This window comes from Lissotriton vulgaris, chromosome 7 (genome assembly GCF_964263255.1).
Source record: "Lissotriton vulgaris chromosome 7, aLisVul1.2, whole genome shotgun sequence".
Lineage (NCBI taxonomy): Eukaryota > Metazoa > Chordata > Amphibia > Caudata > Salamandridae > Lissotriton > Lissotriton vulgaris.
Window position 1 is genome coordinate 1,386,934,300 of NC_141695.1, and position 14,061 is coordinate 1,386,948,360.

General features: G+C 43.7%; 1 protein-coding gene across 1 annotated transcript in view; it reads right to left on the reverse strand.

The window, feature by feature from the left end:
* Positions 1 to 1,063: 1,063 nt before the first annotated feature.
* The window catches only part of PRRT2 (proline rich transmembrane protein 2), a 316,113-nt gene continuing 303,115 nt past the window's right edge, over positions 1,064 to 14,061 (reverse strand). Inside the window, exon 4 of the mRNA XM_086932119.1 lies at positions 1,064 to 2,507. Coding sequence (XP_086788245.1) covers positions 2,497 to 2,507 — 11 coding nt within the window. The 3' untranslated portion in view covers positions 1,064 to 2,496. The remainder of the gene's footprint in view (positions 2,508 to 14,061) is intronic.

Consider the following 14,061-nt stretch of genomic DNA (forward strand, 5'->3'; position numbering starts at 1 on the left):
TTTTGTTGTCAGTTGGGAAATGGTCGCCAAATCCCCACTCTCTTTATCATGGTGAACTTTACCCAGTATCTGAGTGTTGGAGGCAAACATTGTGCTTCTCTACAGGGCAGGCAGACCTTCACCTGACTTATATAAGGCCACAGTGGCTTCCTCAGAACTAAATTTGGTGCATTGGACGTCACCAGGGTGTGTATGGAGCAGAGCAGGGGTGGCCTATATGTGAAGGGAGGAGATGTGCAGACCCTATAGAAGAGCTTCAGCACCACCTGAGAATTGGTGAAGGCACTGACTCTACCATAATCCACAGGTGGCGGACACATTCTCATAATATTCTTGCAATGTTTTCTAAGTATGAACTACAGTGTGGGGACTACAGAGAGTTTCTAAGCACACATTTTCTAGCATCTGAAAAGGGACAAGACTGTCAAGGCTCTTAACTCTACCTGCAAGGGTCCGGAAACGACAGAGCAGGGGCTGCTTTGCCCTCTAGGTGAAGAACATCAATGTCATAGGGGTGAAGCATGCTATACAGTCACAGCTCTAGATTTTACACTCACATCCTTAGACTATGCTCTGATACCTGAAGATGGTGGCGCATGCTGTGAAAGGACTACACTACGATGGATACCTAAGAGCGGGTGAATTGATTTTACCCAGTTTTTGGCTCATGTATAAGGAGTACAAAGCCCTAGACTGATATATAATGACTCCATCCTTTCTAGATTGAAGAAACGAGCACAGTTGAGTTGGGAAACTATAACACATACTAGCGCCTAAAGGCAATGTAGTTTCTGGTGTGTGCTATATAAACGGTTATTTTTATTAAGTAAATGTTATAGGCTAGGACAACGCTGTCCCGGTACGAAGTGCTTTTTTTACGGTAAACTCGTAGAACTAGAATGCCGGGGCTTGTGATACCAGCCAAAGCACCCTAATAAAGGCTAGGGGTTTTTAATACACTGTTTGTAACTCCCATCAGCGCCAGCAAGTATTTTACAATGGGCCTCACCCCCCCCAAACCCACCTGTTCCATAAACAGCCCCTACCCACCCCCACACCGTGTTGTTCCCTGCATCTCCGGTCGGTGGTAAACTCATAAGGCATGCAAAGATAAGTACAAGTGAGTCAACAGCACCTTGGGTGCCTCCTTCCATGGCACCATGCCCCTCCTCCTCCTCTGGTAAGTCTTTTTTTCGGTAACAGTTCCCTTTTCTGTAAAAAAAAAAGTTATTTTCCCACTCTTTTTTATTTGCATAATCCTCCCAATTTATTTTTCTGTACCACTTCCCTCGTAGTCCTACCCGCCTTGCTCCTCCATTGTTGAGCTTTCCAAAGAGGGTGAAGATACATTTTGGGAACTCCACCTCCAACTCCCACCTTTTTTTTCAGTCGTAAACAGAATCCCGTATGTGGCGGGACGGATAACAACATCAAGAGATGAAAAGGTGTAATCAACTAGTTTTTGTTTACCACATTTCCCAAGCAACCTGCATTTGGCCTTAGCTCCAGGACTCTCACCCTTGGGGGAAAATAAGCCAATTTATAAAGTTGCATGAAAATAAAAACACAAAAGGTTAAAAAAGATAAGAATTTGGTTCACAGAGAAAATTGTCAAATGTTCGGTAGTTACAGGGCAATATTTTTTCCATTTCTGGTCCCCAAAATGTCTCCACTTGTTCAACATAAGCTCTGTGTAAAAAAGAATGAGCCCAAAAATTAAATACAAAAACTGTTGAAAAGGAATAGTCTGCTTACGCCTTTTGCCACATTCTCTCTTACTTCAATGTTTTTGGGAAGGAATTATTCTTGTGCAGTGGGGTGCACTGTGTTTTTATCTTTTTCGTTGTGTATTTTTTGAGGCTCAGAACAGTCATTAAAATATGTAAACATGCCACTTTCAGGTCGATGCGTGTTTTAGTTTTTTCTTGCTTGTGTTTTTTTATAACTTTTTTTGTTTTCCACCTCCCTGTATATATATTTTCCACAGAATTTTTTTTTGCTTTCTTCAAACGACCGAGTTATTTTTTGTTTCTAGTTTGTGGTAGTTATTTACATCCTTTCAAGAAAAAGAAAAGCGGTCAAAAATATTTAAATAGAATAAATGTGGACAAAGGATGCATTTGAAGGGTGCCCCCGGATCCGTTTGTCTGTCTTTCTTCCCCAATTACTCCTGAATGAGAGGCTGTAGGAAAGAACAGAACTCCAATCATGGAAACTGTTGGAATGGATCCACAGCCGCCATTTTGTTTAATGTTTTTTTTTACGTCAAGGAGGAAAAAAAGCTGTGAAATGATCTGCGTTAAAAAGTAAATATGGGTGGATTCCATGTCGTCTCTCGTCCATGCTCACTTTATCCAGCCTCCTGCTCTTTCCATTGGTAGGGCAGATGTGAGTTGCGTGATGGTGATGCATGCTGCAGAAAGGTGTAAAGATCCTTCTTGTATTCTTGTGCAGATGTTGCATTCCAGGCATTGGGTTGCTGGAAAGTGGTCCCTCTCAACCCAAAACTATGGTATAGAAAGTAAGAAAAAAAATTGTTAGAATCAGAGAATAATTCCATTGAGATCAAGTGGCAGATATAGTGAATAGTTCATCATCATCATATAATCTTTGGTTTTGACAAATTAAAACCCATGAAAGACATCCACAATGAGTAAAAAACATCAATCCCATTGCAAAGATTTCCCTAGTAGGAATGAAGCAGATAAAAAAAAACAAGCCAGGTAAAAAGAGTTATTCACATCGGATAATAGCTGTAAATAAAACAAAGCAGGTCATACTTGCTTTAAATGTTTACCAGCCAGAAAATGAAAAACAAAGGACTTGCAAAGTTTTTTGTAAAAAGGACAAGGCATTATAACGTGCAGGGTGTCCTGTATAGGAACACAGTCACATCCACGCCGGGCAAATGTAGAATCAAACGAGCCCCCATCTGGTAATGGAACAAATTAAGTCTAAAACAAATCAAAATAACTCAATGGTGATCAGTATATTAAAAGTTAAGTAAGGTTTTAGTGCCAAAGTAGTTTGTATCGGTACATAGGCTCTGACTGAGGACTTACATTTCAGTTAGGGCTCTCTCTTTTGTTTTCATCCCATAATTGCCACTTTGACTCAGGCAACATCCCCAGCAACAAGAGAATCAGGGTAGTTAAACATTTCAGGCCAACCCAGTTTGCTAAAGCACACTTTAGCATAGTTTAACCAGGAAATGCTGGACACACGGTCAAGGGACAGACAATCCTTCAGTATAAGTCGATTAAGGCTCTTTTCAGGTCTCAACCGAACAGATAGCCAACGTAGCAATGGTCGCATCTGCAGGATATCAGACAAAAACCCTAGCCCAAGTTCCTCATGAACAATATAAGAAGAGGAACTTTGGGAGAGACATAAGAATCTTGTTAGGAGTTTGTTCTCAATAATATATAAAGGAGAAAGATTGGCAAAGCCCCTAATATTGCTGTAAAGGGACACATTTGGCTTCGTAAATATGCAATATGATCTTAATAGAGTTATGCCCCAGCCTATAAGAAAAATCAAAAACACAGGCTGTGCTCTTGGCGAGCATAATACATCTGGCAGTAGTAAGTGAGACCAGGGCAAAGACGAGTCAAACAATACTTCTACGCAGGGAAAAGTGGGCACATGGCTGATATCATGGACTTTGGACCAGAGGATTATGGGTTTTGTGAGGTCAAGGCTATCTATAAAGTGCACAAAGGAATTTAACAAGCACTGCAGTCATAATGCAGTCCTGGAAATAAGGACAGCATCGTCAGCATAAAGTAACGGTGGTATCCAGCGATGACCACTCTGGGGCATGTCTCTACCACCATTACAAGTACATTCTCCAAATGATTTACCTGTATGGTAAAACGCAGCAGTACAAAGATACAGCATTAGTGCACCTCCTGGTTCAGAAAAAAGTGCTCAGTGCATTCCTCATTAGGCCCGTATCTGACTAAAGCAGACAAGTTAGAATGAAGATTGTGGAGCAGAGCAACTATATTGACCTCAACACCAAAATGCAACATAATATCCCGAAGTTGCTCCTTGTTTACTCTGTCAAAGGTGGAACTTAAATCAAAAAAGCCAGATGTATGGTACCTTGCTTGGCAACTATGTACTTGTTAATAATAAGATACAGATTAGGGCATTGATCAACCATCACAAGGGCAGGCCGAAAGTCATATTGTACATCGGATAGTACTTTAAAATCCTTGGCCCAGGACAATAACCTATTTGAGACCGGATAACTAAGCAGTATTAACTGTCAGTATTTTAACTCAAAGTGATATTTACTTTTTATGTGTGGACGGGACACGTCGGGGGGGGGGGGATGTTCATTAAGTTTTTATCTATTTTATACTGTAAAGATTTTAAGTAATCGTGCAGTGCATCAATAAATTGTGAAATTGAGACCGACCATCTGAGAATCTTAACCACAGAGCTTATCAAAGAGATAGAGCGATAGCATCTGGTATAAGCACAGTTCCTTTTTTTGAAAACTGGCGCGATCACAGAGGTAGACCATGTCTTGGATATAGGCTGCTTGGCAGCTGCAATAATATATAGAGTAAGTGCTATATATTGGGTTGACAAACATTCAAAGGGACCTCATAAGGTTCAGGGGCCTTATTCAGAGGGAGCTTTTAAATAGCAAAATGAACCTCTTCCCAGGAGATAGCTAAATATTCAGTAGTTAGATACATTCATTAAGCAGAAGGGAGTGCATGCAGTGCTTCAGTGTCAATTTCTTTGACAGCTGCAGTACTTAATTTGTGCCGGTGGTTGCAGGTGGTGGGCACTGGCACTATTTTTTGGGGTTCTGGGATGTTCATCGTCCATCCGAAGATATGAAAACAGTGACAAAGTGGGAAAGCATGTATTAAAAAGAACCTGCAAGACTGATCAAAATATATTAGGAAGCCTAGAGTGGTAGACTCAAGAGACATGAGGTGGAAACAAGGTTAGACAGCCTTAGTTTTCAGCAACTTTGGCATTCAGCAACACCAGTGGTGGGCTCATAAGAGAAACTCTGAGTCCCTCCACTTATTTCACTTCTGCTTTTTTTCTTTTACATATTAAGCATTGGATAGCTTTTCACAACGCTGAGAGCTTACGGACATGCTCTATAGCACTTTGGCAGCTGTTAGATTTTATTAAGTTTGGCAGCTCTGCTGGACCATGTCTTTTTCTGTTTGATAGATTGCAAGCATGTGTCTGTCATCATTGAAAGCTGCAGTTGTTTTAGATCTCGCCTAGCGCAGCACGCATGCACTGCTCTAGGAGAGGGCTTCTTGGAATCACTTCAGACTTCCAAGAGGCTTCTCCGTGTGGGTCTGCCATCTCCCACACATCACATTGGCCTTTGCGTGTGGCTTTCAATAATGAAAGCACACAAATGGCCAAAGACGGGTGCATGTCCAGCCTTTCCTCAAAACTTTCACTCCTATTGCCTAGGAGTCTTGGGAGCGAGCAGCGGCCTGCAGTGAGCCAGCTGCATTTTTTAAATTCCTTGCAGCACGTGCATGCGCGCATCACCCCAAGGCTTGCTGTGTCAAGCAGCGTTTTATCTGTAATTATGGCGGCTGCTCCTTTCATCATGCTTTGCTTAACTTTTATTATTGTCTGTAATTACGGCGGCTGCGCCTTTCATCAGGCTTCGCCTAACTTTTATTCTTATGTAGCGCTACTTGTTTTCTGTGCGCTTCGTTCCCTCCCACCTCGCTAAACTCCCTGCCCATTTGTTCCACCCCCACCTAGGCTCTCACCCGCCCGTCACTTTTCGCCCTTGTTTACTTCATTTTTTCCATCTTGACTTCAGAAAATGATCCTGTTGGCTGAGCTCGGGGCTCATTCGGGATGTTTCCGTCCTCATGCTTTTGAGTATCTAGCGTTTCTGTCGAAATCACAGCTCACTGTAGGATGGGGCGTGAAATTTCCAGAAGCCATTATTGATCATTCATGCAGGAACACCTATCCCATTGGCCAGTGGCCGCGATGCTTACCATTCCTAAAGCACAGATTCCAATACTTTTATCATGCCTTAGATCTTAAGTCATAGCTATTTCTAAAAGAGGTTATTGTTTTTATCGACCTTGGGAGATTGAAAGGCTGAGTTGGTCCTGTGGAAATCAAAATCACTAGCCTGCGAGTTACGCACAGATCTCAGCTGCAGTTGCTCGGCCCACTGCACCATTGCACTGGTCAGTGTGTGACTGACCATGCAGGTGTGATCACCAGTCACAGACGCTAGACACTGACGCTTCACATCCTGCCTTTGTTGCTTGTGCAGCCCCCGCCCAGTATCAATGTCTCTCGTAGAACAATTCTTCCACCTCGTAGGTGGCCCCTCTTCCAGGACGTTGGTGTTGGCAGAGTGGGCGGGGCTTGGTTCCTTTTAAGTCCTTTGCGAGGGCAGGTGCACAGCTAAACACTTATAAGGTCACAAAAGCGAGACCTATTGGCTATGCCAATGCTTGTTTTGTTTAGAGCTGACAAAAATACTTTTCTTCTTTAACTGTGGTCAGTCAAGCTATGTATTTGATTATTTATTAAAAGGTATATATTTCAAAAGCAAGACTCTTGGCCTGATATAGGTTTTTAAAATATATAATTATGTAATATAGTGAAATATACACTATAATAATGTAAAGCAATTACACAGAGTGACTCAAATGTGACTGAGAATAACAAACAGTAGGAGCATTTCGGAAAACAGCACAGGTTCTAAAATCTACTACAGGGAGCAAAATGTCTTTCTGAGATTAAAGTGGCAATGAAATATAGTCTTTTTTAGAATTTCTTAAAATGCCTTGTACGATGGAACTTCCCAATGTCCGGCAGAATGGAATCCTGGTCCCTGGGTGCACTTTCAGAGAAGGATTGATTTTGAATGTTTGCCGCCTTAAAAACTGGTCTTCTGGGCAAGGTAGTTCGGCTGTCCCAAAATATGCCTTCATGTATGATTCAGGTTGATTTAAAGATGGTCCTCACCTATGCTGGAGAATGGATGAAATGTGATTAAAATTTCCTGCATCTGTGGCTAGCCTAGCAGCTGCATGTGGGCATGTCTGAGGGAGATAGATGCAGTTGGGAAATTCTTGAGTAAGAAGCTTCCTTAGTTTAACAGCCGGGAAGATTGGATTCGTTTCTATGTGATGTGTTCAGGCATGAAAGGTTTGATTTCCTGCTCCCTGTTTTCACAGTGCAGGCTGCAGCCTGCCTGCTCTTCTAAAGAGCATTAGAGATCCCCTTGCAGGTGGGTGCTCCCTGTTCTCAAAGTGCAGGCCGCAGCCTGCCTGCCCTTCCAAAGAGCCTTAGAGATCCCCTTGAAGGTGGGTGCAATCAGTGACTGCACCCACCTGCAGGGGGATGTCTGGAAGGGGGTTCATGGGACCCCCTCCACTCCCTCCAGAGGGCAGCCATCAGCAGGTGTGCTAACAGTGTGCCATCTTTTAGGCACACTGTTAGTGCGCCTCCTGAGAGCTTTTTTGCCTCTGCATCCAAGTCTGTAATACGGCGCAGGTGTAGAGCCAAAGGGAATCCCTCATTTACATATGGCATGCCCCCATGCAAATGAGGGAACACCCTCTGAAGATGGTGCTGGCACTTTATTTATGCACTCTCGGCATAACAGAAGGGGCAGCACAAGCATCTGCAGGCCCTTCCAAAGTGCCTGGGGGTGCACAAAGAAGGCGCAAACATCCCTTGCGCCCCCAGGGCACTTTCATAATACGGCCCCAGATAGGTAAATGTACAAATTTCAAATTACTTCATTTAAAAACATTTTTGGGGGAATAACGTGGCTCTATTTCACAATCCAACATATTGGCAATTTTCAAACAGTTTTTCTCGAAAATATACAAATGGTTTATGTTACTCTGAAAACAAAACTACGACATAGAAATATCAAAGTTCATGAACATTGCATGAGTGGATTCTTGAGGAACAGATAAGGTCACAGCCGAAGAACAAGTACAGCCACAGCCAACACGTGTTTCGTCGCAAAACAACCGCTTCTCCAGGGCTCATATCAAGTATAATTTAGGGACACCTCGTAAGACCTTTAACATACCATAGGAATCAAACACTGTTATATATTGATGCCTTTAATCCTTATTATTTTTAACTGCCCTTAACATTTTCACCTCCCAAATCAAATCACCACCAATCCCAATAATATAAAGAGACATCATAAAATGTTCTTAAAATAATATTCTGACATTCAATTATGCTTTGAATCTGCAAAATCAAAAACCCACCATACGATCTTGCATAGGAATAGATTTACACATATTCACATCAACGAAAAACGCAAACAACTCAACAATGAACATCCACATAAACCTCAACCACCAGTGCCAAATCTGAATTAAAATAACAAGCCCCCTTTTATCACTGACTTCAAAGCATACCCAGTTCTGCATTTGGCCAAACTTTTCAAGAAAGGTCTGCACTCATAAGATCATTGATAGCAAATCAAACCTTGTACAGCATCATATTCAAAACATTTTATAGGAAGCCAACAGGTCACATTGAAAAAAATGGTCCTCATTTTTCATTCACCTCCACATATATAAAATCTTACCCGTGCATACTGTTCCTCATGACTTTCCCTTATAAGAAAGTTAAATTCCCCCACAAACCAATCTCTCCTAAATAGTCTAATAGTAATAATATTTTATGACATAATAACCATTTCATACCATATTTTGTTAAGAACACTTACAACAAACCAACAGGGCAGATTAATACTATTAGGTTGCCCTGCGAGCAGATTCTTACCTGCCCACACTGCCTCACTACCTCCCATCATCCGAACAAAGGATTCTCCTGCAATCCAATGACTCTTAAATAGTCTAGTCATATGCCTTTATTTCCTGTTTTGTTTTGTGCCAAAATAAGGGGATGCCAATAAAAAAAAAAACCAGTGATATCCAAAAACCAAAATGGATTTGACAAATGCATTATCCTAATTGTAAAGAGAACCCTTACATCTCAATCCATCTTCCTTTCCTAATTCCTACAGTTCTAACCAAAGAATACCCGACCTCACCTCAATTTATACACTTGCTTTCTAAAAAATTAATCTTTACTAATCTGAAAGAAAAACATTGTACTGCATTAAAGTACAAACTAAAATAAACTACTTCACAGGCCAAACCCCGTTTTGAAACCCTGACGCTCACAATTACCCTGCAAGCATCATCTATCATTTGCACCGGGACACTCTATTGAGTAACTGTGCGCGCTATAAATCCCATAAAATAAATCTACACCTACACCTTTTTGCTGTTCTTTCAGTTCTCCTACAAGCTGTGCCATCCTCTATTATTAGTGTTGCTATGATACATTTCTTTAAAAAAAAATCTTAGTTTTAAATCAATCAGGATCTCGAAAATAGTGCACTTACAACAGAATCACAGTGCAGTGGTATCATCCGAAGTCACAATACAATATAGACATATCAACCTGTTCATTTATGACTAATCTCCGGAAAGAGAACCATCTTAAACAAGATAATCCTGTCGAAAAAAGGAGTACGATAATATTTGAAATCTGCATTAGTACACATAGCACTGCGATCAGCTTTCGAACAGGTGGTGCACAAAAACCAAACTAAGCATTACATTCCTAACTTAACTCCCCCACCCTCCCCTGGGTCACGAATCTGAGATCTGTCCTCTTCTGCCATGTATCAGTTATCTAGCACTTTCTTTTATCAGGGCTAGGATTGTCCTCCCGCCTCTCCCACTCCTACGATCCGTCTGTCAGGCAAGGTTTCCTCCGACCTTTGCATGGTAGCGCCCTCCCTTGTAGGGATCTCCGAGACCATTAGATACCATGCCCTTGCCTCTTCCTCCAATTCTTCGTCCCTGCGGACTAGTTTCATTCGGATTCGCTCTGCTGTCGCCCATTTCCCTCAAGTCTTTGGCTCAGTGTTCCACTGTGGGGGGCTTGGAACCGATCCAACTGATTGCAATCCGCTTCTTGGCTAGCACCAACCCTAACTGGAGGAATCTGCGTGTGAGCTTTTTCCCTTTGGGGTGGGGAAGGAGACCCAAGAGAATTCCTCTGATAGATTGAGGAAGCACCCATTTTATTATTATTCGTAGGCGTTCCAGTATCGACCCCCCAAAAAGTTGTATCTCTGAGCAGTCCTATATCATATGTAAGTATTGAGCCTCATTGGAACCACATTTGGGGCAGTGTACAAAGCATTCCGGAAACATTTTATGAAGCACGTGTGGAGTCAGATAGGTTTAATGGACAATATTAAACTGGGTTAGTCTGAATCTAGTGTTAGTGCTAATCTGCTTCACCCCTTCATATACCTTCTTCCAGACAGAGTCCGTTAGAGGTTCCTCCAATTCTGCATCCCACTTGGCCTAAACTGGAAGTGGGTGGCGTCCCGATCCTGCCATAGTGCCCTGTAAATGTGAGACACCAGCCTAAGACTCCCCGAAAAAGTCACTAGGCCCGGTAGGGTGGCAGTAGTGGGTGGTTCCTGCGGGAACGCCGGCCATAGCTCTCGTGCCACTGCAGAAATCTTAGTGTATTGGAGATATTGACCTCTGCCTAGCTTGAACGTTGACTCTACTTCCTCTCTAGTAAGGAATCGTTGTTCCGAATAGAGAGCCCCCATTGTATGACAACCCCCCTCTATCCATCTAGTGGTAGATATAGCTTGGCATATTTTTTTGAACTGTACCACAGCCCAAAGCGGCGGCTTCAGGGGCTTAAGGTGCATGGTGCACCACGTTTTAGATTGCAGATTCCCAGGTTGAGGCCACATGTCGGATAATATATTGGAATCGTTCGGGACCCTGTGATCCCATCATGAGAAGGTCAGGGAGTACGATACCCCGGTGAGTGCACATCAATAGCCTCTTCTCCAAATGATCATTCTCATTGAGCCACTGTACTGCATGTTGCAGCTGTGTCACCATATAGTAAAAGTCCTCCCTACTCCCATGTCCTCTGTAGTGCATCTAATTTCACCCTTTTCCTTTTGGTCCCTCATAGTAACTCAATCAGTAGACAATCCAACTGATGGAAATATGTCCATGGTATGCGGTAAAGGGAGTTCTGTATAACATATAAACAACGTGGCAGAACCACCATATTTATCAGGGCAACCCGCCCCATCAGGGATAAGGGCAGATCTCGCCAGAACTCGACTGACTTACGGATGCCCTCCACACATTTTCCCATGTCCTGCTCCAAAGAGGCCTCTGACGTATGTGCCAGCCTAACCCCCACTTAGCGCACCGTAACTTTAATCCAAGCCATTCCCACACCGGGTAGCTCGCCCTCCTCGACGTTTTTAAGGCTACCCATGGTAAAAAGTTTAGACTTTTCCAGATTAAGGCGAAGTCCTGAAATCTCACTAAAGCCAGTCAGCTCCTCGAGGAGTACCGGGACCGCCTCTCCCGGGTGACGAAGGTACACCAAAGTATCATCGGTGTACATCCACACCAGATGCACCGTTGGATCCAGCTGAATGCCCCACTGTCCCATTCTATCTCTGAGTTTAATTGCAGAGGTTCCATGGCAAGAGCGAAAAGGAGGGGTGACAGGGGGCAGCCTTGCCGAGTGCCTCTCTGAAGCTCCAAACTGTCCGATACCTGGCTAAGCAGTTGGTTTAATGTAAAGCAGTTTCAACCAGCTCAGATATTTGTCCCCCAGTCCCATTCGCTCAAGCACCGCCCAGATGTAATCCCACTCAACAGAATTGAAGGCTTGTCGGATATCTAAGAGACATAAGGTCCAATCTTCCTCCTGTAATTCTTGCGCATGCCACATTTGTGCTAGTCATCGTAAGTTATGTGGTGTTTCGACCTGGAATAAACCCAGCCTTGTCCGAGTGGACCAATTGGGTCATGTATGGGGGGAGTCGTGCCGCCAGCACTCCATTCAATATCTTCTTGTCGATATTTAAAAGAGAAATGGGCCAGTAGGAGCCCGGGGCCAGGGGATCCCTGTCTGTTTAAGGATCATGGACACTAGCACCTCCATCATGGTACCAGGAGGCTTCTTTCTGGATAAAGCCTTGTTAAACACCTCTAAGAGGTGATCTACCAACTGCCCAGCAAACTTTTTATAAAATTCTGCTGAGAGGCCGTCACTTCCAGGACACTTTTCGACTTCAGTCTTTTAATTGCTGCTGGTCTCCCCAGGGTTTCAGCGTCCTCCTCCTCAAGAGTGGGAAGCTTTATGTAATTAAAATAGTCCAGTAGTGTATGTAGTACGACGCGGGTGTTAGTCGAGCATATAGTTGTAGATGAGTCGCAAATTCTGCAAGAATTGCGCTTTGTGTATGGAGGGTATCTCCCTCATTGTTACGAAGCTGCAACACCAATATCTGTGCTGTCTCCATTCAAATCAATCACGTCAATAAGGCTCCCGACCTGTCCCCCTCCATATATAGCCTTTGTCTATAAGTAGTGTATTGGTGTTTCTCTAACCGAGACCAGGTCTTGAGTAGATCCCCCCGAACTCGTGCCCACTATGCCCCCGTCTGTCAATGTTTTATGAAGTGTGCCCTCTAGGGTCTTCAGTCTCTTTTCTAAAGTGTCAATGCCGGTGTGTAGCTGCTGATGGACACCGTAGGTGGTTCTTATGCAAACCCCCCTGAAGATGACTTTCATGGCCTCCCATTCAGTGGATCTAGTGGCTGTGAACCCCCAATTTTCAGCAAAGTAATGTTATAAGGCCTCCGTCACAGTCTGCACATATGGGGGGGTCTGCAAAGGCTTCCACGGGGAGCCGCCAAAGCAGAATGGACGGCCGTCTCGATCCGCTAATCAGAGTCAGCAACAACGGTGCATGGCTGGACAATTAGCGAGGTGAGTAAGAAACGGCGTCTGTTGCGGCTGAAAGCCGGGCGAGAGATAACATCGGTCAATACGGGAAAAGGTGTTAGCTGCCGGGGTAAAGCAAGAGAACTCTTGTTTGGCAGGGTTACGCACTCTCCACTCATCCCTCAACTGCGTCCCATGTAAAATACCCATGAGGGAGTTCACCATACAGGTTTTGTATGCTCTCTAGGGGGCTCTCTATCTAGAGCCCCATCCGATATACAATTAAATTCTCCAAAAAGGAAGATCTGAGCCCCCATATACAGTGTTGCCGCTTTCAAGACTGCGAGGGTGAAATCGGGACACTCCAAATTGGGTGCTTAAACATTAATTATCCATAGTTCCTTTTCTTCCCATCTCCCAAACATTATTACATACCACGTGTCAAGGTCCAGGACATGTTGAACGTGTTGGAATGGGACCCACACTAGGGCTCCTCATGCAAAACCAGATTATGAAGTGGCATATATCTGTCCCCTCTAGCGTTTGCGTAAGCTTGTTATCGAATTCCCCCATATGTGCGTCTCTTGCAGACCTGCAATTGCAACCCTGTATCTCTTCAGCAAGGCATGTACACTGCGGCGCTTATCTAGAGCCGCCATTCCTCTTACATTCCAGTTAAGGAACTTTAACGTTTGTGCTGCCATGGTGGTGTATCCATGAGTTTGTGATGTATGTCCCTTCTATATCAGTGTTTTGCCCCTGTCTGTCCCAGAATCCGTGTATCATGGCTTGATCTTTTGTGACCCTAAAACCTCCCCAATTAACAAACCAAATTATAACAAGTAAACTGTGATTTACCCTTCCCCCCACCCACAGACAGCAGTATAGAACCGTATATGCATCCTGCACGTTCTATAAGAACCCATACATACCGTCCCATACCCCCATCCCCTCCCTCGAGCTCTCCAATGTCCGGGCATCAGACCAAGGTTCACAAACCAATCTAGTCCGGTCTGAGATTCCAATGGGGATATTCATGGAGTGCTATGCAAGAGAGAGGATAACGTTAGGGTGCGATATTGCTCTCAAGCTTCCTGGACGGACCTGGTCTCTAGTGGGGGAGCCGCTGGTCTGGCTGCTGTCCTTGCTCCCAAACCACAAATGCATTAATATGCCTTTAGACCGATAGTGCAATGCGAAGGTAAGGTGAAACTAGATATAAACCTATACTTCAGAGGTTAAAGAACTACCC